At 46.0% G+C, this 22,494-nt stretch overlaps 1 protein-coding gene across 6 annotated transcripts in view; it reads left to right on the top strand.

Annotated features, from left to right (window-relative positions):
* Positions 1–22,255, top strand: part of ADGRB1 (adhesion G protein-coupled receptor B1) — a 280,695-nt gene extending 258,440 nt beyond the window's left edge. For 4 of the 6 annotated variants that reach the window (XM_068175784.1, XM_068175859.1, XM_068175930.1 and 1 more), the window contains 5 exons: positions 779–833; positions 4,418–5,094; positions 5,716–5,751; positions 6,372–6,476; positions 20,841–22,255. In XM_068175784.1, the coding sequence (XP_068031885.1) occupies positions 779–833; positions 4,418–5,094; positions 5,716–5,751; positions 6,372–6,476; positions 20,841–21,038 (1,071 nt within the window). In that variant the 3' untranslated portion in view covers positions 21,039–22,255. The remainder of the gene's footprint in view (positions 1–778; positions 834–4,417; positions 5,095–5,715; positions 5,752–6,371; positions 6,477–20,840) is intronic. The other 2 variants (XM_068176081.1, XM_068176008.1) reach the window with 1 other exon arrangement.
* Positions 22,256–22,494: the final 239 nt, after the last annotated feature.

The following is a 22,494-nucleotide window of genomic DNA, read 5'->3' as shown; positions in this document are numbered from 1 at the left end:
TACAATTAAGTGTCTTTCTGAAATGATACCAGAAATAATCAGTGAACTCTTCCACCTTCTGCCAGTCTGCAGCTTCCCCATTACTCCATGAAAGCTCACGGCCCGCTGTGACTCAGTTTATCCAGTTCTTTGAAATGTTATCTGCTCAAAGCTTCAGAAAAAGGATTAACTCCTCCTGGGAGAAGAAAGGAGTTCCCTTTGGCTGCGCAGACCACTTGAAAAAGTTGTTCAGCCTTTGTGCCTGTGGGAGACATTGATTTTATATGTTAAGAGTTTCAGAAGCAGAGACTTGTTCCCACTTCATGTGACTTGGTGACAGATCACAAAAAAGCCCAGTGGGGGTGGAGCATTCCCAGCAGGATCCCCAGATCTCTTTAATAAAGGGTGGGGAATCCACTTAAATTTATGTGTGGAGTGATAACATTCAAAACAGTTTGGGCCAGGAACCTGTTCCCTGGGTTTTTTTTAGGAGTGTGCATAAATGTATTCCAGCAAGATATTTTAATCTGCAGCCCAGGAATAAGTGAATGGATAAGGAGATGAACCCCAATTGAAAAGCAACGTTCCAGCTTTATCAGTGATAAAATTCAAGAGCCAACAGGTGGAAAAACATGGTGTGTTTTCCATGTTCAAAAATCCAAGACAAACCTCTCCCCTACACTCTCCTGGCAAAGGCTGTGACCACCTCACTAATAAAGTGGGGGTTTTACATATTCCAAGTTTTCCTATCCTTCACCACCCCCTTTTGACCCCATCCTCTGTGTTCTCTGTCTTTCAGACCGATTTTGAGAAGGACGTGGACATGGCTTGTAGATCAGGTGAGCACATCACAGGTGAGAATCAGCAAGTGACCTGGTTTGGGGATTGAACTAGGCCATTTCTTTTCTTTCCTTTCTGTTTTCTTTGTGTGTGTCTTGGTGCCTTGCATGTCCTCACGTGGGTTGCCCTTCCTTTCAACCACGGCCAAAAGAAAGCAACGTCCTGAATTCTCCCTTTGCTTTTCCTATTTTCCTGTACCTCTTTTGGCCTTTTAACTGAGATCAAGCCTTGGCATCTGAGGAATTGTTTTTTTGCCATGTAACACAATGGCAGAGAAGAGCATCAAGGAAGAAGAGATGGGATCCATCTCTTCCTACTGTGATTCTTCTTTGTTCCAGCATCCCCTGCCGAGGTCATGCCAACCTCAGGCAGCTCTGTGCTCATGAAGGGTGTCTTTGTAGAAAGTCTGGTATCTGGAGAGCCTTCCCACCACTCCACCTGGCTCCAGGCTCTTCTGTGTACCTGGAAGTGTTTGGATCTCTCCTCCTCTGTCTGCTCCTTTCTGCTGTGTTCCTTTGGATCCTGAGGATGTGCATGAGTTGACAGCCCCTTTTCCCAATAATCCCAGGGGTGTCTGTGCTGCCTGCATCCTCCCTGGCTGCCTGTTCCTCTCTGCAGGTCTCATCCTCTCCTGGTCCTGGCATGACTGACCTTTTGGCTGAGGTTATTTTTCTTAGCCTTTGTAGATACTGAGGCTTTCATTTGCCCTCCCAGACTTTCCCCCTCTGCCAAGCAAGAGAAATACCAGCTTGCTTGGAAATTGCATAATTCATATCTTCCAAACCAGGATCTTCCCAAGCCAGGGACAGCACACTCTGTGTTCAGTTACCACTATGGCAAAGCTTCTCTCTCTGTCTTTTTATTAATCTTTCTTTTTTGCCTTCCTTCTTTCCTTTTTTCTTGTCTTCTTTCCTTCTCTCTTTCTCTCCTTTTTTCCCTGCCCTGCCTTTTTGCTTTCTCCCTTCCTGTCTCTCTCTATAAACATCTACCTATCCTTTTCATTTATCCTTTTCTTTATCTCATCTATCATTTATTTATCTGCTTCTAATATATTTATCTATAATTCATCTCTTTCGTTCTGTCTCGCAATCACTTATTTATCTCTGTCCTCAGCTGTCTTATCTTGCTGTACCTGTTATTTATGTATTTCTATCTGTCAACATTTGTCCCTGTCACTGTGTTTCTGTGTATTGTCTGTCACTGTCACTATCATTTATCTGTCTAATATCTATCTATATCTTATTTATCTTTTCCTGTCCATCTCTCTGCCTCACTCCCTCTCCCTGAGCTTATCACAGTCACAGTATATTTATCTCACTTACCCCTGTGATATCTTATTTCATGGTCTCTTTCTGTCCATTTATCTCTTTTCAGGGTCTCCACATTTGTTTTTTCTTTCTGTTTTTTCTGTCTCACACTTTCTAATCTAATTTCTAGCTGTCAGCCTCTTCTCATTTGCCTCCCTCCTTCTCTTTTGACACCAAATATCTCAGTCCCAAAAAATCGCGTGTGAAAAATGTGTGTGGGGCCATGTCTGAGTCAAGGGAATGCTCAGGGAACATTCACCAGGCACAGAGTCAGGTGTAAACCACTGCAGACCCCAGTTTCCTCCTCTAGAGGAGCCTTTCTGGATCTGCCACCACACCTCTTCATCCCAAATTGAATTTCCCAGGGGAAGGGAAGGAGCTGATTTTTTTTCACATAATTTCATGGCAGGAGCCCCTGGATCAGCAGCTTGCCAACAGCCTAAGCTTCCCCTCCTTTGCCAGCATCCAACTCTAGAATTTGTATTTGTCTGCCTGGAGATTCTCCTCCTCTCATAAAGTGCTATTACATTGTGCCAAGATAAGTAGTTAATAATAAACCTCATTTCAGAGACCTTTTGGAGTGGTGCATCATCCCATGCACTCTGCTTATTGAATAATAAAAACCAGGAGCCTGTCCAATGGTTTCTGGCCATCATTTCTCCTGGAGGCACCATCTGCCCTCTTGTGATGAATTGGAGATGTGGCTGAGACCACTCAGAACCCCCCCCCCGCATTGATCCCCTGGTAGGATTTGCTCCAGGGCTGGGTGTTGAAGGCTCAGTCCGCTCCTTGCTTGGACATTGCCAAGTGGAAACCTCTCCAAACCTATTTTCTGCAGCTGATGTGAACATGGAGAAGAGCCTGGATCAATAAACCTTGCTGGGACTCGCAAGGAAAGGGTTTGACTTGCTCTGGTTTATCCCAGAGATGCCAAGATGCTCGTGGTTGACTGAGTTTTCAGCTTTAAAAGCTCTTTACAAGCTCTTTTTATTCTCTTGGTGCCCTGCTCATCCTGCCTTGCCTGCTCTGTAGTCTTGGGGAGGGAGCTTTGATCTCCCCTCACTCCCATTCAGAGATGGTAGGAAAATCAGTGTGTCCTCGGTGCCCCAGGATGCCCGTCCCACCTCTGTCCCACATGGAGCAGCTGAATAATGTCAGCTCATCCCAAAAATCCTTATCCCTGGTCCTAAAAAAGATCCATTTACTTATTTTTATTTCTTCCTTGAGATGGGTGAAAGGGGAACATACATTTCTTTCTCTTTTGCTGTGCTGAAATTCTAGGTAAGTAGCCCACAACACTTTGCCCCACAGTCTGAATTCCGTGATTTTCTGGTTTTCCACCCGATGGAGACATCAAGGTTGATGTCATTATTTTCCCAAGGTCTTTGTTGCAGCCTGAAATCAACTGAGCAATAGATTATTATGCCTGGAAAAGGGGCAAATGTTTTATTTTGTGGGCATTGTTGTGTGGGAATGAGTGTCCAAATGTCCTTTATGACATGATCACTTCTTATTCAGTTTTAAGTTTTCCTCTCTTTTTATGGAATATTACCATCACCACTTGCTTTCCTGAAGGGAAATTGAAAATTCCTAAATAATGAGCTCTCACAAAAGCTTACCACAATTACTGGAATGTAAGATTTTTTGGAGAGCAGTTTGAAATTCATTATAAAATGTGGTGTGTTTCAAAATACCAATTTATTAACACTGGGACTGTTAAGGGAAAAGAACAACCTGAAGTCTTTTAGTGAATTAATACAAAAATTTAAATTTGAAGGGGGATGGAACTCGTTGACCTTTTAAGTTTTCTTCCAGCCCAGGCCATTTGATGATTTTATAGTTCTATGAATCATTGATAATGTTGTATTTCAGCTATTTCCTGAATCAAAATAAATTTTTTACACAAAAGCAACCTTTTATTTTCAAGAATTCTACTCCACAGGCTAATAATATATAGATTTCATATATACATGCATATACTAGATGTACTAAATATCTAAAAATCTCTTTGGTTTTCAGGGTATTGTTATCAATATGTTGGCCTCGATGGAAGTTCTGGCCATGATTGTGCTGGAAAATTTGCATCACAGAGAATTCTCCCAAAATAACAGTTTTTTTCCTCCCTAGCTTTAATTTTGCCTTCAGTATCCTGGATTTTAAAAATATAAATAATGTTAAAAACTGTTGTGCCTCTTTGGGAGAGGTGCTGGTGGGAAGTGACTGTGGGAGGTGTCTTGATGTGTCAACAAAACCCCAGGTGAGGTGCTGAGGACACTTCTCTGTCTCCCCAGTGCTGAACAAAGACATCACCACGTGCAGAACCTCGACCATCACGGGGACCCTGAAGCGCCCTTCACTGCCCGACGAGGAGAAACTGAAACTCAACCACCAGAAAGGCTCATCCAACTTCAACAGTCTTCCAGCCAACGTCTCCAAGATGCACCTTCAGGGCTCCCCACACTACCTGGGGGCCATCAACCTTAACGAGTTCAGCAACCACTCCCTCACCCTGAAGAAGGACAAGAACCAGCCGCCGAAATCCATCTACATCTGCGACGGGGACATCTTCAAGAAGTTGGACTCGGAGCTCTCGCGGGCGCAAGAGCAGACCCTGGACACCAGCTACGTGATCCTGCCCACCAACACGTCCACCTTGAGGGCCAAACCCAAAGATGAGAGCAAATACAGCATCAACATCGACCAGATGCCTCAGACACGGCTCATCCACCTCAGCATGGCCACCGACCCCGGCTTCGTGGTCAAGAGTCCCCCGCGGGAGCCAGTGACCATGGCGTGCAGTGAGGTGCAGGGTTCCTCCATGATCCAGCAGCAGCAGCAGCTGGCTCCACAGAACATCTCCAACGAGTCACAGATTCCCAACAGCCTGTGTGACACGGGTGACTCAGGGAACTCGGGTGTGGTGTCCAAGAGCGAGACCGTCTCCACCCTCTCCATGAGCTCCTTGGAGGTGAGCGTGGAAATGGCGGTGTCGTTCTCAGCCCATGGTGGTGTGCTGCCCTCAATCCCGGCCACTCCAGGGGGTTGAAAAGAAGAACGTTAGGGAAATTGTAGCCCAGGACGCAATGCCAGTGTCATATTACCCTGAGGGACCACTGGCATGTGGTCATATTTTGGAAAGTGAGAGCACATTCCATTGCTGGATCAACTATTTTTAGCCCTACAGGTGCTGCAAAGTCAAAAAAAAAATTAATTTATCAAAGACTATTCATTTTAATGCCAGGCACATGGTCTGCCATATATTTTCCCCTTTATATCCTCTACCCTATTTCTCATTTTGATGGTTTCAGGCATGATACAGATGAGAACACCCCAGTGAACCAGGCTGGATGGGGCTTGGAGCAACCTGGGATAGTGGAAAGTGTCTGTGCCCATGGCAGGAGGTTGGAACTGGTTGATTTTAAGATCCCTTCCAACATAAATGATTCAATAACTCAAAATATTTGGCACTTCCCATCATGAAGAGCCAGAAAAACATGTTAAAGGTGTAGAAAAAGGGAAAGGAGAAGGACTTCTCCTGTTTTATCCTCTTACTAAACATTACCCATCTTTTTCTCTCCTGAATACCCAGAGGCGGAAATCCCGGTATGCAGAGTTAGATTTTGAGGTGAGTACATCCCTTTCTAAATGTTGGCCCCAAATTTTTTGAGCCACCCTCTCCAATTATCTCACTCTTGCCAGAGCACAGGAAATCCATATTCACCCCGCTCATACATGGAAAGGGAAATCATTCTAGAAATTGCCCTGCCTCTCATTCTGAGCAGCAGAAGGTAGAAGTGAAATGCAGATGGGTCGAACTAAAAAGAAAATGAGATTGTGGAACATTTTCTAATGAAATTACCCCAATTCTACATGTTTGGGTGGGCTCTGAACACATTTACAGAGATGACAAATTGAGGAAAGGCTGGGCATGGGGACAGGTATCAGTTAAAGAAGGGCAGCAAACCTTCCTTAGGACATTGACAGTCAAGCTCAAATTCTGCAGCATAAAAATTTGATTGTTGCATGTTTAAGGGTTTTTTTTTAGGTCAAAAAATAGTATTTTCCATTTTCTCCTACCATCTCACCTTGAAAATAAAGGCAGTGCTGCAGTGGGTCCTCAGTAAATGCTGAAGGTATTTCAGGCACCTGCAGGGAGACAGAGCTGGGGTTAAATGATGCAACTCTGGTGGGAGGACGTGTTCCTGATGGGGTTTGCTGACTTGTGGCCCTTTGTGTTTCCTCCAGAAAATCATGCACACGAGGAAACGTCATCAAGACATGTTCCAGGACCTGAACAGAAAACTCCAGCACGCAGAGAAGGACAAGGAGTCTCCAACAACGGACAGCAAGGTTAGTCAGACACTTTCAGAAGCCCTCTGGTGCCAGCAGGAGCCTGGGAACCAGCAGGAAATTGGTTTTCCACCATGCATCTTGCAGAAAACACACATGCACCACACAGCACCCCAGGAGGAGGATGTCTGTCCCCATGTCTGTCCTTGGCATTCCCTTCCAGGTCATCCCTTTGTGCCCTATTCATCCACTCCAGGGTAGGAACTGGAAATTGGATTGACCATGAGGAAATCTGGGTGGAAAGTGGAGAGGGCAGAAAGATGGGAAGCATCTCCCTTCCCTTGTGGGGCTGAGGCAGAGGCCAAGGTGGCAGTGATGGGATATTTAGGATGGCCACAGCAGTGGGATTTAAGGTGGGATGTTGGGAGCACACTTTGGGGACTGGAAATTATTAAATGTAGGTTATTTGTGACAGCTGATCACAGCTGTGATATGAGCATGTGGAAATGAGCAGGTCCAGACAAGGCCATGAAGGTGGTCCAAGGGCTGGAGCATCTCTCCTATGAGGAAAGTCTGAGAAAATTTGGATTGTTCAGCCTGTAGAAGAGAAGTCTCCTAGATGAGCTTGTTGTGGCCTTTCAGTCCCTACAGGAGCTGGAGAGGGACTTTGGCAAGGTCAGGTAGTGACAAGACTGTGACAACCAGCAAGGGGCAAGGGCTTTAACCTGAAAGTCAGTTAGATTGGATGGATAGATTGGATATTAGGAATAAATTCTTCCCTCTGGCGGTGCTGAAGCTCTGTCACAGGTTGCTGCTCCATCCCTGGAAGTGTCCAAGGCCAGGTTGGATGGGGCTTGGAGCAGCCTAGGATGGTGGGAGGTGTCCCTGCCCATGGCAGGGGATTGGAATGAGATTATTTTTATAGCCTTTTCTCACCCAAACCATTCTGTGATCCTGTGATATCCATGTTTTTCCTTGACAGGAGCAAAGTTCCAGGGAAAAGGGGACTCCTTTAAAGGAGACAGACTTAGGGAAGGGCCTTTCAGCCTTTCTTAGGGGCAGAGATCTGGGACTGGAAAAAATTATCAGGAGCCTTTGTAATAATTTGTATTGTAAATAATAAATAAGGAAGAGCAGGCAGATGGCACCTTCCATGTGTCTCAGCCAGCTGGGCAAGGACTGAAAGGCTGCAAGGAATTCTTAACAGCTCCAGCTGAAGAGAAAAACAAACAGCAGTGCCAGGTTGACAGTGAGAAATTCAATTTCTTGCACTCAGGAGAGAGGCAAGGTGAGCTAATTATAACAATTCTTGGTGATTTGTAATCAAAGCCCCTTGTGACAAGAATGACATTGAGGGGCTTGGGAGAGAAGGGCAACAAAGATGGAGAAGGGTCTGGAGCACAAGTCTGATGAGGAGCACTTCAGGGAGCTGAGGGGACTCAGCCTGGAGAAAAGGAGGTTCAGGGGGGACATTCTACTCTCTAGAACTCCCTGACAGGAGGTTGGAGCCAGGTGGGAGTCGGTCTTCTCTCCCAGGTAAAAAGTGATAGAACAAGATGAACCAGCTCCAGTTGCACCAGGGGAAGTTCAGGTTGGATATTTGGAAAAAAATTCTGCAGTGAAAGGATGGCCAAGCATTGGAGGAGGCTGCCCCAGAGAAGTGTGGAATCACCATCCCTGGAAGTGTTCAGAAACCATGTAGATGTGGCACCTGGGGACGCGGTTTAGTGGTGGCCTTGGCAGTGCTGGGTTGACAGCTGGATCAGTGATCTTGGAGGTCTTTTCCAACCTCAATGATTCCATGACCTGACAGATCCAGGATGTAGCACCCCCCTACAGTGGGGCACTGGTGGGGCTTATTTTGATGGGACTCCCTTGGAGGCAAGAGCAGAGCTCAGAGGGTGATGGAACAAGAGGCTTGGGTTTTTTTGGAGGGAAGCAGAGCACTACAGAGCCTTTGGTCTGTGTTCTGACCCTGCATTGCTGTGCTGAGCTCCAGAGATGTTACCCCACCAAATCCTATTTTTATTGTATGTGGCAAGGTGTCATTATGGGCTGCCCAGTGTAACAGAGTGAGAGGCAGTGGGTCTACAGGTTCAGATCAAAGAATCCTGCCTGGCCCAGAATCCCAACGTGTCTCACTCAGTGTCACCTCTCTGGGATTTTTTTTTTGTTTTGTTTTGTTTTGTTTTGGGTTTTTTTGCAGTTATTTTAGTATGACGCAGCTTTAAACCCAAAAAATGCTTAAATCCAGTGTAAAAGCTAATCTGTGGTCTATTTGCAGGAGGGGTTTATAGATTTGGCAGGTTTTAGCATTTCATAGATGCATCTGTGTAGAATTAAAGTTGCCGCTGTCAGCATCAAAGAGCTTTGAGCTGCTGAAGGATGTTCTGAAGGTGGCTTTTGCATATTGACTGAATCTTTTTCTAGTTGGGAATTTTCTCTTGGATTTAACAGGAGAGGGGGAGCTTGTGAAGAGCAGGATTGGCAAGTCAGGAGTGGGTATTGGTTTAAAAAACATCCAAAGCAATACAAAGTAAAAGAAACAGGTTTTTCCCCAGCCCTTTTTCTACCATTTGCTGCTGAGAACCCCATTGGAACCCAGGCCTCATCTTCAGCTCACCCTGAAAAGGCAAAGAGCAGATAACAGGGATTAAAGGAACAACAAAAGAATGTTTTCTCTTTCATGTATGTTTAGGTTATAAAACAATGGAGTGCTTCTTCTGGTGGCAGTGATAAAACAAACCTTAGTGTAAGTCTGGCTTTCATTTGCACTGCAGAGCATCATGGACCTATCCCAACCCCTTCCATGACATTGTCTTGGTTTGAAAGACAGATGTCTGCTAAGGAAGGCAGGAACCTCCCCTGAAATGGAAAATGCAAACCCCCTCCCTCCAAATTATTATAATTTTGAAATTAAGGGTCTCTCAGGCAAAGATATTAGGAAAATTAAAAATACAAATGCAATAGTACAAACAAAAATAAAAGTTAACAAAGTCAGAACATGACCTGACACCCTGTGGGTCAGGGTGGTGGCAGCAGTCCCATTCCATGGTGGCTGCAGCCCTCCTGCCGTGCCAGCTGTGGTTCTGTTGGAGCAGGGCTCCTGTAGAAGGATGGAGTTTTCCTCTGAAGGTCCAGTGGTGGTATAGATGGGCCTGGTCTTCCTCTGGCAACCCAGTGGAGAAGGAAGTTGCTCCTCTGGGAATGCAGTGGGAAAAGGCTGCTGTGGTGTCCCAAAACCTCAGATTCTATCCAGGTAGGAATGCTTGGCTCCTCCCCCTGGGCGGAGCATCTCCCAATGGGATGATGGAGTTTTATCAGCCATGCAGTGACACTCACTGGCCCATGAACAGAAGAGATCTCCTGGAGGGTGGATTGGTTGTGGAAGAGATAAAGAAAACAGCCCAGTGAACAGAAGATAACTGCCCCATCTCTAACAGATTGCAATAGAATACACACCCTCACCTAAATCTTTCAAACTAAGACAGACATGAATCCAAACATTCCTTAACCAGCAGAAAGCTCCGTGCCATGGCGTGAGCAAGGTCATCAGGATTCCAGAGTACCCCTGAACCCTTCCTCATCCCAGAGCAGAAGGGATATTTCCTGGGTCTGCTCCATCTGCCTGCATTGCTCTTCTCTCTGATTTCCCTTTTAAATAAACAACCACAAAGTCAAGCTCCCAAGTCTCTCTCCAAACCTGGCATTTTCCCAATCTCTCCTGGCAGCATGTCCCAATGTCCTCAGTCCTTTCCAGGATACAATGCTCGTCCTGATCTTGCTGTTCCTCTCACCTCCCTCAACACCAAGGTCAGAAAAGTGCTGATGAAACTGGAAATAAATGTCTGCAGAGGACAGGCATCCTGTGGATTCCTAGGAATGGTGCTGGCCATTTTTAGGCCTCCGTTTTTTAGGGATTTTATTATAAATTGCCATCCACACAGTACTCCAGTGCACTTAACATATCACACTAAACACAAGCTCCTTTCACATGAACTCCTAAATTATCAGATTTTAAGGAAACAACAATAGAAGAATGGGATGAAAGAACAGATTTTCAGTCTCTTTAGGAAAAATGGTGGAAAATTCAACCATCACATTTCATTTATTGTTGAGAATTTCTCCAGCTTCAAGAGTAAAATATGATTTTTAGGACCCCTTTTTGAGGGGTTTTCAGCCATGACACAAAGGTTTATACACGCACATGTATTCCTCCTTTTTAGGTATCCTGATAGATGGAAACTTGGGATAAATGTTAGTGGTATGTACACTCGAGAAAGAAAAATGTCCTTTGCTTAATGTCCCAGAGAAGTAACTGGCAGAGCTGGAAACATAATCAAGGACTCACAGAATCATTAAGGTTGAAAAAGACCTGTAAAATCAAGTCCAACCACTAAACTGTGTCCCAAAGTGCCACAACTAAAAATTCCTCCCAGTATGTGACTCCACCACTTCCCTGGGCACCTGTTCCGATATTCAGTATCCCATCTCTCTTGACCACCCTCTCAGTGAAGAAATTTTTGCTAATATCCAGCCTAAACCTCCCTTAGCACAACTTGAGGGCATTTCCTCTTGTCCAGTTCCTTGGGAAGAGAGACTGAGTTGTAGGGAATTTTAAATGGAGACAGGTTTGGGGATGAATTCTGCTTTTCCATCAACCTGCAGCTGAGGAGTCCTAATCCACATCCCGCTGGGATTGGGGTGTCCCCACTGCCATCAACTTCCTATTGAGAATCTGTCAGAATTATGGGAAGCACGATAGGTCCTGGAATGCCAGTCAGGTCTGAATCTTGCTCATACTCCAGGCATTCCCAGGAATGTGGCACTGGCCACAGTTATTGTTTCACTGCAGTTATTTTGCTGGAAACCAAAGCATATTCCTAATGGTGAACTAAGTTGAGCCTTAGAGTAAAATAATAAAGAATTGCCCTTCCTTGGGGAATAAACATGGATTTTTCCATATTTTCTTTTCCAGTTTATTACATAAAATTTATTCCATGTGGCACGTAGTTTCTTTTGTCTGTACCTCAACTCTAAAATGGTCCCACTGGAAGCACCCTCAACTACTCCTGATTAAAAACGCATTTTCCAGCAGGATCCACGTTCAGAGCACACAGGACCACACATCCAGGTGGTGGTTAAGCCTTGGCCACCTCATCCCTGCAGCAGAAAAACGTGGTCGCACTTAAAACGGCTTTGAGCTGAAGGAGGAACATTTAGATGGGATATTGGGAAAAGTTTCATCCCTGTGAGGCCCTGACACAGGTTTCCCAGAGAAGCTTTGGATGTCTCGTCCCTGGAAGGGTCCAAGGCCAGGTTGGACAGGGTTTGGAACAACCTGGGATAGTGGAAGGTGTTCCTGCCCATGGCAGGGGCTGGAATGAGGCAGTCTTTGAGATCCCTTCCAACACAAACCATTCAGGGATTCTGTGATTTGTGGCTGTATGGACTGATCAGGGATGTAGACACTATTTCCCCAAGTTAATTTTTTCCATACTAGGGAATTAAGATTGGAGCAGGATGATATCCAGCAAGATCTCATGACATCCAAGTTGAAAAGTCAGGTTTTTAATGCACTGATGGATCTCTGTATGACCTCACCATGATCCTGGCAGTCCCTTCCCACTCTGGATATTCTGTGGCAAATTTTTTCTCCCTTGCAGCCTTCAACTTCAGGTGAGGCAAGGAAGGTGGAGTTGACTTTTTTCCTAACTCAGAAGGAAGTTTTGGGGTTGTAGGCAGGAATTCTTTGCTCCTGTTTTCCTGGAATTTGGGACAGATGTTCTCTGACCACCTGAAGAGACGGAAGAATCTAAAAATAGCACCTCAGGAACAGCTGGTTTTCTGTGGTCACCCTCCTCCCAAACCTGTGGAGGTTTCACACTGCTGCCCTTCCATTTAATCCCAGACCAAACTGGAAGCTGATGTAGCCCCTGAGAAGAAAACTGAATGAGCTCTGTGTGTGTGGAATATTTATCCCCCTGACAGCTTATTTGCAACCAGGAAGCATCAAAGGAACCAAAGACTTGGAGACAACCACAGCAGGATTTGCATCAAAATACCCAGCCACCCCCACCAGGCATCCTGATGAAAATTTAAAGCTCTCTTGGTGTCTGGGATGCACCAAACCCTCATTTTTAAGGCTGCAATAAGCACTGAGTGGCTTCCATGTGGATTACAAATCTCTCTTTCTATAAGGGAGTTTTTTGATGTATATTGGAGTGTTAGCTTGGGACTGACTCAGACAGCAGAGTTCTTCCTTCCTAATCACTCCCATCACTTTGACTCCTTCTTTACCTCCCCAATTGCTACCAAAAAAACAAAAAAATCCCATTGTTGGAAAGCCTTGCTGCAAGTTTGTTTCTCCCTTTGAAAGCCTGACCTTTGCCTGGCACACTGCAGGCTCCACCATGCAATTTCTTCCCCTTTTTCCTCCTAAATACACAGAGTTACCCAGTTCTGAATTCTTGTAGCTGAGAGCTCTTCACATTAAAGCAGAGTAGTCGTTATTTTCAAGCTGCTTTGTACTACACAGGAAATACTTTTCCTGTGCAGATCTCTGTTCTCAGGGTTTAATATCTCCAACGCTGCTGCTCCCTGGGAGTTAATTGCCAAAGAAATTCCAGGGTTTGGGCCGGACATTGAGAGGGGTCTGTGGTTTTGTAGGCTTTTAAAAAAGCCAAGGTTTTGCTTCTCCTACGCTTTGATAGCAGTGGAAGTGGCGCTCCTGCCTTCCCCCTCAGCAGGAATCCTTTGATGCAGCTCCATTAGAGAAGCTGGAATCACATCCATATCCCCCTTTTCCTGCCAGCATCTGGCTTGGCATTCATTTTAAACAGCAGCTCTTTGCTTGTGCCGAGGTCAGCGCTGGGCAGAGTTCTGGAAATTCCTTGGATTTTCTCCTTCTTGTTGATGAGCTCCCTGCTACAATTAGTTCCCTGCAGCTGGAATGGCTTTTGCTTTGGCTCACATGCAGGATCTGGACTCAGTTTGTAATTCATAGAATCACAGAATGGTTTGCATTGGCAGGAATATTAAAGATCATCTCATCCCACTCCCCTGCTATGGGCAGGGACACCTACCACTAGCCCAGGTTGCTCCAAGTCCCATCCAACCTGGCCTTGGACACTTCCAGGGATGGGGCAGCCACAGCTTCTCTGGGAAAAAACACAACTTTCAAATCCCATCCCAAATTTCTGTTGATCCTGAAAAGTGCCTACTCCAAATCCTATTTTAAAAAGCTGTAAAGTTTTTTTCTGCCTAACTTTTCCTTATTTCCTTCTGGACAGTGTTTCTGTCTTGATTCCTCACTTTCTTTTCTCACAATGAGATTTTTCTTAGCTTTCCTCTTTGGGCATCTGAAGATTTGCCCATTCCACCAGCACTGGCTTTGGCAACCTAATAGAGTTTTGAGAAAAAAGGACCATGGAGTCACAGCAAAAGGGCAAAGGGTTTTAAGATGACAGAGGACAGATTTAGATTGAATATTAGGAAGAAATTCTTCTCTGTGAGGGTGCTGAGGCCCTGGCATAGGTTGCCCAGGGAAGCTGTGGCTGCCCCATCCCTGGAATAGTCCAAGGCCAGCTTGGATAGAGCTTGGAGTAACCTGGGATGGTGAAAGGTGTCCTTGGCCCTGGCTGGGGTGTGCGATGACATGATCTTAATGTCCCTTCCAACCCAGTCCATTCCCTGATTCTATAATTCTATGATTTTATGAATATTGATGGATATTGCAGCTCATCCCCAGGCAGAGCTGTGTCTCCCTGGTGTGCTCTACTGCAGGAATTGGAACACTGGGAATCTGCTGGCTGGGTGCCCCTCTGCAAGGGAAGCTCCACTTTTGGGAAGGGTGTCTTTGTGTCACATCTTTAATCCTCTCTGCACTGCTTAAAGGCAAATTTTAACAGACCAATTAGTGAAGCTTTCATAGGGAGGAGCTCTGCATAAAGTCCGATAATTACCGCAATAAATTCTGTTATGAAAATGACATCAAATCTTAATTCAGGCAGCCATAAACCATCTGCCAGCTCCCAGGTATCAAAATACACCATCAATCAGAAGTTCACCTCCTCCTGCAGATCATCCAGCACCTTTTGTCCCAACAATTAGGGGACAAAATTTGTTCCAGAGAAGCCTGTTCCCTGTATCCTCTGCTCCAGCACCGGGCAGTGCCACCAGCACATGGAAACTCCTGGTTTTTTTATACTCTGAAGTACGAATAATTCTTTATAGAGTCTAAATAGAAGACTCTATGAAAAATCACGCTTTGGGTGCTCTCGGTCCCCTCCTGGCTCCCCAGTTGCCCCCATGAGGCAGCTTTGAGAGTTTTCAGCCTTTTAGGGAATTTAGTCCTCCAGGTGGGCTCTTCGCAGACCATAAGCATTGTCCCAAAAAAGGTTGGGATTGGACCAGCTGGATTAACAGCAGGGATGCTCTGGAAAACAGCCTGTTCCTCATGCTGGTGGGACCACAGGTGTTCTGTGCAGCCTTTAGGCTTTTCTGGAGTCAATAAAAGACTTCCTTGATCCAGGGCCTGTTCACTTTCAGTTGTTTGGCCTTGCTAGAATTTGTCTCACAGCCACCCCTTCAGGATGGATGAACTTCAGGGAATACAGAAGCAGAAGACAAATTTTTATAGCCCAGCAAATGCTGGGTATTTCAAGTTTCCTAACTGATCTCCAAGTTAAAACCACAAATTATTTATACTTTTTTCCCCCAATTTAATTTAATGAAATTCTGAACAAAGCCAGCCACTTCCTTTTATTTTGCTTTTCTCCTAAATGAAAAGAAAAAAAAAAGGAAAAAGCATAATCTTTGTAGTTCAGTAGCATAAAATGAAAGAACTGCAGCTACTTGTTTCTGAGAAGGAAAGGAAAATTTATCATTCTCTAAAGAAACAAGACAGCTTTCCCATTTTCTAATCACATTTCATCGACATTGATCTGAAGATGGATTAGACGAGCGTGAACCGCATTTATCCTTCAAATTTCCTGCTCTATGCTCTGAATAACTTCATCCCAGTCCTGCAGTCATCAATGTCATGGGGAGAGACCATTTGGGTCATGAAATAGCCTTCAAGTTGATACCAGAGGCAAGGAAAACAGCATGGGAGGGAGTTCCAGGGGAGTTATCAGTGAGTGTTCAGTGGAAGGCCCTGAGTTGCTCCTTGGTTATTCAGGGTAACCATAAAAACTGGCTGTTAAAAATGAAAACTAAAAAAAAAAAATTAAAAACCCCACAAAACAAACAGGGAGGCACAGCTTGAGCAGCATGGGCTTTGGCTGAAGTGGGAAATCCACGCTGTGCCTCAGAGCAGACTCTTGGGCTGTGTTTATGTACTGCAGGGATGCTGCTCCTAAGGAAAAGAGTTGGGGTACAGGAGCTCGGCATGAAGCCAGCCTGGACTCCTGGAGGCAGCACAGGAAAGTGTGCAGGGTGAGGGAGGGGATTTTGCCCCTCAAATCTGCTCTGGTCAGACTCCACCTGGAACCTTTTGTCAAGTACTGGAGTCTCAACACACAAAGGATGTGGAGCACCAAGATGATCAGAAGGATGGAGCAGCTCTGCTATGAGGAAAAGCTGAGAAAATTGAGATTCTCTAGCCTGGGGAAGAGAAGACTCCAGGGAAACCTTAGAGCCCCTTCCAGTGCCTGAAGGGGCTGCAAGAGAGGTGGAGAGGGACTTTGGAACAGGGATGGAGTGCCAGGACAAGAGGGAAGGGCTTTAAACTAACAGAGGTCAGGGCTAGATGGGATATTGGGAAATAATTCTTTCCCATGAGTATGCTGAGGCCCTGCCCAGAGAAGCTGTGGCTGCCTCATCCCTGGAAGTGTCCAAGGCCAGTTTGGGGCTTGGAGCAACCTGGGATAGTGGGAGGTGTCCCTGCCCGTGGCAGGGGCTGGAATGAGATGGTTTTTAAGGTCCCTTCCAACTTAACCATTCTGTGATTTTGTGATGATTCCCTGAAGACCCAGGGTAAGGACCCACCACCATCACCTTTCCATACCCACTACGAGTCCAGCACAAGTGACTCTGCAGTTTGCCAGGACCAGCTCCAGCAGAAGGATGTGTGGATTATCTCAATGCACTTCGCCTCTGTCTTTGTCAGAGAGTTGGGGGTTTTGTTGGCACTGCACCCTAAACACCTTTTATCCCAAATCCTCTCCCTCCACCTTAAAAATTTACATCTAAAATGAAAGTCAGGGCTGAATGAAGGAGAGTCCCAGTGCCACCAGGATGATGAACACCTCGAGTCTGGAGCTGGTTTTACCCCAGCTCTGAGTGTGGGTGCTCCCTCCTTTCCCACCCCTTTTTATTCTTCACAATCCTGGCACCAGACAGGGACTGATAAACATTTTCCTCCTTCCCAGAAGCTCCTGGACTGTGTCAGGCCAGAGTGATGGCTCTGTCCCTGGCAGAGCAGCTCCTGGTGCTTTCAGCCTGTCTGGGGCCAGCCCTGGCTGTCTCAGAGGCACCAGGCCAGCCCCAGTGCCTTTTCCAGCCAGATTACACATCCCTCTCTCCAGGATTTCTTTCTTTTCTATGCATAGCTCAGTTTTCCCTCCTGTCTGCAAGGATTGCAAAGACCCCACAGTGAAGCTGGAGGGAAATGCCAGGGTTGGAGCATGAGCCCAGTGCCTGTTTCTCTTTGCTGCTCAAGTGGTCAAGACCCCATAAAAACTTCTTTCCATATGGAGGGAAAGAAAAGGGGAGCTGTTCCCAGGAGCCTGCTACCAATTCCCAGGGTGCCCTGTGCCAAGAGGAGATTTTCTTTTGTCTCCCAGCATCCTTCCCAGAGCTCTGCCAGGCTGATTAACCTGCTCAGAGATCCCAGTGGGCACAGAGTCCTCCTGCAGCCACCTCTGAGCCAGCACTTCCCTCACAGCCTCACCAGAGAAACTTGATCGTTTCCTGAGAAATGGAGAACCAAAATCAAATCTCCCTTCTTCATCTTGTCGTTTTCCAGAGCTCTTTTTCATCTTCTAACTGTGAATAAACACCTTTGGAGTCAATAAGCCCCCCACAGTCACAGGTCGATATCACACTGATAAGGAGGATGGAAATCACCATGTGGGGTCAGACCCAAGGGCAGTTTCGGCCTCCTCTCATGGCAGAGTGAAAAGGAGCTTGGAGAAATAAAAAGGCCAGCCTGTGGTGGTGCATCTTCAAAAAGATCCCCAAAACTCCAGGAATTTGTGCTCAGAGACCCCTTGATGCAGAGTGGTGTCACTTCACTGGGTAGGACCGAATGAATGCTGGTTTTGTGAGTGCTTCTGTGTACTTTTCATGAGTTTAGAAGTTTTCAGCATGGACAGAGAGCTGTGGAAAGGTGGCCTGGAGGTTGGCTGGGCACTGTGCGCAGGCCCAGCTCCCGGGGTTCACTCCTTGGTCCTCTGGAGTTCCTTTGTTGGAAGAGATTATCCCAATCCCCACCACCAGTGGTCCATTCCTGTCATCCACAAGCTCTCAGAGCTTCACAGACCTCTTTTACATCCAACCATAATCTCTTCTAAGGCCTGAAGGCTGGAGTTTGCAATCTTTCCTCCCACAGGACATTCTCTATAACTTTATCCATGGCTGGAAACTGGCCACATTTATCATTTTCCCTTTATCCTCCTCTCAGGAAGCCCATGGAGTGCTCAGAATATTCAAGATGCAGGTGCAGACTGGAGCTGTTCACTGCCAGAATAATATTTCCTGTTTCATTTTCTCTTCCTTTCTTAATTCTTCTCTTCTCAACAACTCACAACATTTAATGTCTGGGGTTTGAATAATTTTTGTCACACTTAGGTGGTGTTCTCCAGGGACAGGGCTGATCAGAGGCCACTGTTGTAGATGTGAGCTCATAATTTTTTCATGTTGTCGTTTTTTGGGGTTTTTTTCCCCTCCCTCAGTTTCTGTTCCCTCGCTGGCTTTGCAGCTCCTCTTGCTCACTAGCCCATGACAGGGAGGGCTCTGAGGTTTGCTGGTCACGTTCAGGGTGCATGATCAGATCTGGGAGCATCCTCCCAGCATGAAGGAGAGGCTGAAGGTCAGGAGTGTGGCAGATGGAGAGAGACTGCTAAAACAGGGATTGGCTGCAAACTGAACCTGATTCTGAAGGTGGCCATAAATAATGCCATCAAAAAAGGGCTCTTGTTTGAGGGGAAAAACCTAATTATTTATTAACTTCATGCATAAGATCACTTGTGCTGCTCTCCAGTACAGCTGTGGACATCAGCAGTTTTGAAAACTTGTGGCATTGCAGCAGTGATGGGAGAAAAAAAATGTTTTTCATTGAAAAAAATCTGTCTTGACCTGTTTTTCTTCACCTTTTGGGAAACTTAAATTCATTCCAATTTTTGCTTTATTTGTGCTTTTTTCTCTGTGTTCCTTCCTGCTGTGTCTTTTCAGGCAGACTGATGGTCTCCATAAAAGACCGTAGGTGGAAATTTCCCTTCAGGAAACTTCCAGCTTGTCTCATCAATGCACACACAAGAGTTAAATAGGTTCCACTTTTTATTTGCAGTGGTTCCAAAAAAGATAATTCAATAAATCACGATTTTATCACTTTTTCTGTCGTATTAGTATTAATCACTGTTGTGTTATATCATAGAATAAAGTAAGAAAACACCAGCAGCATAAGGAAAGCTCTGTATTCTAGAGTTTAATGAAAACCTCAGCTGCAGATTTCAAGAAATTGAGAGTTTTAGATATAAGCAATACTTTTACACAACCTGATTTAAAAAAAAAAAAAACAACAATTTTTTTTAAATACTTAAAAACTTATTTTTCTCCCTTTGAATGAAAATAATTTCAGGATGCTTTCACTTCACTTTGAGATGTTTACCTGGTTTGTGCATTCCCCACCTTCTAACCACCAAAAACTCTCACCCAGAGCCTTCCTCCTGGGAGCAGTGAGGTGCAGGACCAACTTCAAGCACATCTTATTTTTACATTAAAGTTTGGACAAGCAGAATTCCTGTCTTGGGTGATCAATGAAAGCTGCCCCTGCAGGGATAATTCCACAGCAGCTTTCCTGTCAGCACTGCAGTGTGGAGCTCGGACAAACAAAAGTCTGGGAAAAACATCTTGGGGAAGGACAAACTGAGGAGCTGAGGCTGCTGCATGAGCCTGCAGCAGATGGGGATGGAAGTTTCCTGCGGAGCTACAACGCTCTCAGCAGCATCCCGGAGTGACCCACAGCCTTTTGTGGCTTCATCTCCCCTCAGTCATTAGATGTTGGTGACAGCTTCGAGCCGTGCCATGTCCTGGAGGCATGTTCCCTGCACATCTGGCTCCTCACTTTCTCTCCAGGGTTTTCGCTCCTTGTTGTCATCCTCCATGGACCTCTTTCCTCCCGTCCCTCCCACTTCTCCTTTGGCAGGTGGCTCAAAAGGGCTCTGTCACATCCAGGGAAGCCTTTTCTTGCCCAGTGCTGGAGTGTTTTTGTGGAGATAATGAACTGTGAAAAGCATCACTGATGTTTGGAGGGGAGAAGTTGAGTGGAGCAACTCATTTAAAACCATTCCTTTTTCTACCCACTGAGGGACACACCCATTTTCCTGCCCCTCAGCCCTCCCCAGAGCCTTGTCTCGGTGCATGTCAGCAAAAACATGGAAAGATTTTCTGGATCAATATCCATGGTGGGGTGCTGTGGGGAGACAGGGTCAATAAGGCCTCCAGGGCTTGGTGTGGAGTTGGTGGAATTGTTTTCAGCCTCCAAGATGAGCTCCAGCTCCTCAAGCAGCACAGATTTGGTTCCCTGGTGGAGCAGGAAGCAGGTTTTGCTGCAATTAAAGAGTCTACAAATAGCTGTGCATCAAATGCAATGGGTGTTCAGGAAGACCTCATTGTAATCTGGGTTTCATACATGGGTTGGGTTGGAAGATCCTATAGTTCCACTCCCTGCCATGGGCAGAGATTCCTTCCACCATCCCAGGTTGCTCCAAGCCCCATCCAACCTGGTCTTGGACACTTCCAGGGATGGGGCAGCCACAGCTTCTCTGGGAATTCCATTCCAGGGCCTCACCATCCTCACAGGGAAGAATTTCTTCCCAATATTCCATCTAAATTTACCCTCCTTCATCTTAAAGCCGTCACGCCTTGCCTTGTCGCTACGTCTGTGGAAGTTGAAAAAGATCTGATGCTCTCAAAACCACACTCAGTTTTTCAGTAGCAAAATCCTCAGCTGAAGGCTGAAATATCCAGTCATTAAGAGATGGAGATGGCAGTGGAAAGAAAAGCAACAATTTCTTCTTGAAAATAGACAGTTTGTACACTAAGTGTCATTCTCATTGATACCCCACTTTATTTTGGATGAGAAGCTGCATGGAAAAAATGATTTGTTGGTACAAGAGGAGGCAAAATAATGGTATTTCTTGCATTTTGCACTAACCTTTCTTTTTCTCTCTCCTTTCTCACACTTTCCTCCTCCTGCAGCAAGAAAAACAGCAGACACCAAACAAGAGACCCTGGGAAGGCATCAGGAAAGTCCAGTCCCCGCCATCATGGGTTAAAAAGGACATCGAACCTGTGGCACAGTCTCCCCTAGAACTAAAAACTGTAGAGTGGGAGAAAACAGGGGCCACCATCCCCTTGGTGGGACAAGACATTATTGACCTTCAGACAGAGGTCTGAGCAGAAAGGGAAGAAAAAGGACTCTTTTTTTTTCCAGAAAACAAACGAAACAAACAAAACAAAACCACATTTTAAAGAAATGATTAAATTAAATCAGAACCGAGCGAGAGAAGTGTTTGGTTTCTTTTGAAACCTTTGGTGAGATGGAGTAACTTTTGTATTGTTCTCAGCAGAGAGGAGGAATATTACTTTATAGAGTATAGTAGCTGTAGGTTCAGGACAACACGAGCTTTCCCAGGCAGGACTGGAGGTATGAGCCTGGAAGAGAGCGAGGAGGAGGAGGAGGAGGAGGACGAGGCTGGGGAGGGGCTGCAGGGGACAAGCCCTGCCAAGATGCTCTCAGGTCTCTGCCACACACCAGGAGCCCTCCTGCTCTGCCACAAGGAGGTGTGGAAGGATGCCCAGCAGCCACCGCAGAGGGCCCAGAAGATCAGGGTTGTCTGGGACACCGAGAGGGGACACCTGCGGGAGCCTCGCTGGGATGTGGCCTGGCTGGGGCAGACCCAGCCTGGAGGGGCATCCCTCGCTCCCCCACCTCTGCCTCGCCAGCTCATCCAAGAAGGAAGGAGATGGGACACGCCAAGAAGTGGCCAAAAGGACATTGCCACTCCTGGGTGCCACACCACGACCTGGCATTGGCTCATGGTCACAGCGGGTCCCCACGGAGGGGGACGTGGTGGCGTCACCCGCGGCTCGGGGGGAAAGGAGAGGTGGGGCTTCCTCCTCTCATCCCTCTCCAGCGGAGGAAAGGACCAGCTCCAAATCTCCAAATCCTGCTCGCCCCATCTCCAGGGAGAGGGTGGAAGGTAGTAGACAACAAGACCAACAAGAAGAATGTAGGTCATGTCATTGACTGTTAAATAGATAAACTCAGCACGGGCCTTGCAAAGGTCCTCTTGGCCTCATCCTTTTTTTTGTTTTGTTTTGGGTTTTTTTTTGTTTGGTTTTTTTTTTTGTTCTGTTATTTGTCTTTGCTTTCGGACTGAAATTTATTCCAAGCTGCCCCTCCCTGGAAGGCAGAGAGAGAAAAAGGGAAAGACAGATCTGCCGCTGTACCTGGAGATATTGGTAAACAGAGACATTGCCTTAGGACATTGAGACAAACTGACAACATGAATAACGTCCACTTGGAAACAAACAGACAAAAACAAACAAAATAATCTATTTTTTTCCTTCTTCTTTTCTTTTCTTCAATAAAAAGAGAACTTGAAACCCGAGACCTTTCTTTTCTTTGGCTCTTGTCATTTCAAATGCCTTTCTGTGCCATAGGACTGCTCAGGCATGGGGTGAGGATGCCACCTGCTGAAGGTGGAAGGCAAGTTGCTCTGTGGAAATTTTGGGATGGTGGGAATACACAGCCCCTTCACCACTGACTTGCAGTGTTTTGTATTGCTTTATTTAGTTTGGGTTTTGGTTGTTTTCCCCTTATTGGCTCTTCTCCGCCCTCCCCACTGCC

This window comes from Anomalospiza imberbis, chromosome 1, assembly GCF_031753505.1.
Source record: "Anomalospiza imberbis isolate Cuckoo-Finch-1a 21T00152 chromosome 1, ASM3175350v1, whole genome shotgun sequence".
Taxonomy (NCBI): domain Eukaryota; kingdom Metazoa; phylum Chordata; class Aves; order Passeriformes; family Viduidae; genus Anomalospiza; species Anomalospiza imberbis.
The sequence above is the reverse complement of the archived record's forward strand: the minus strand, read 5'-3'. Positions and strand labels throughout refer to the sequence as shown.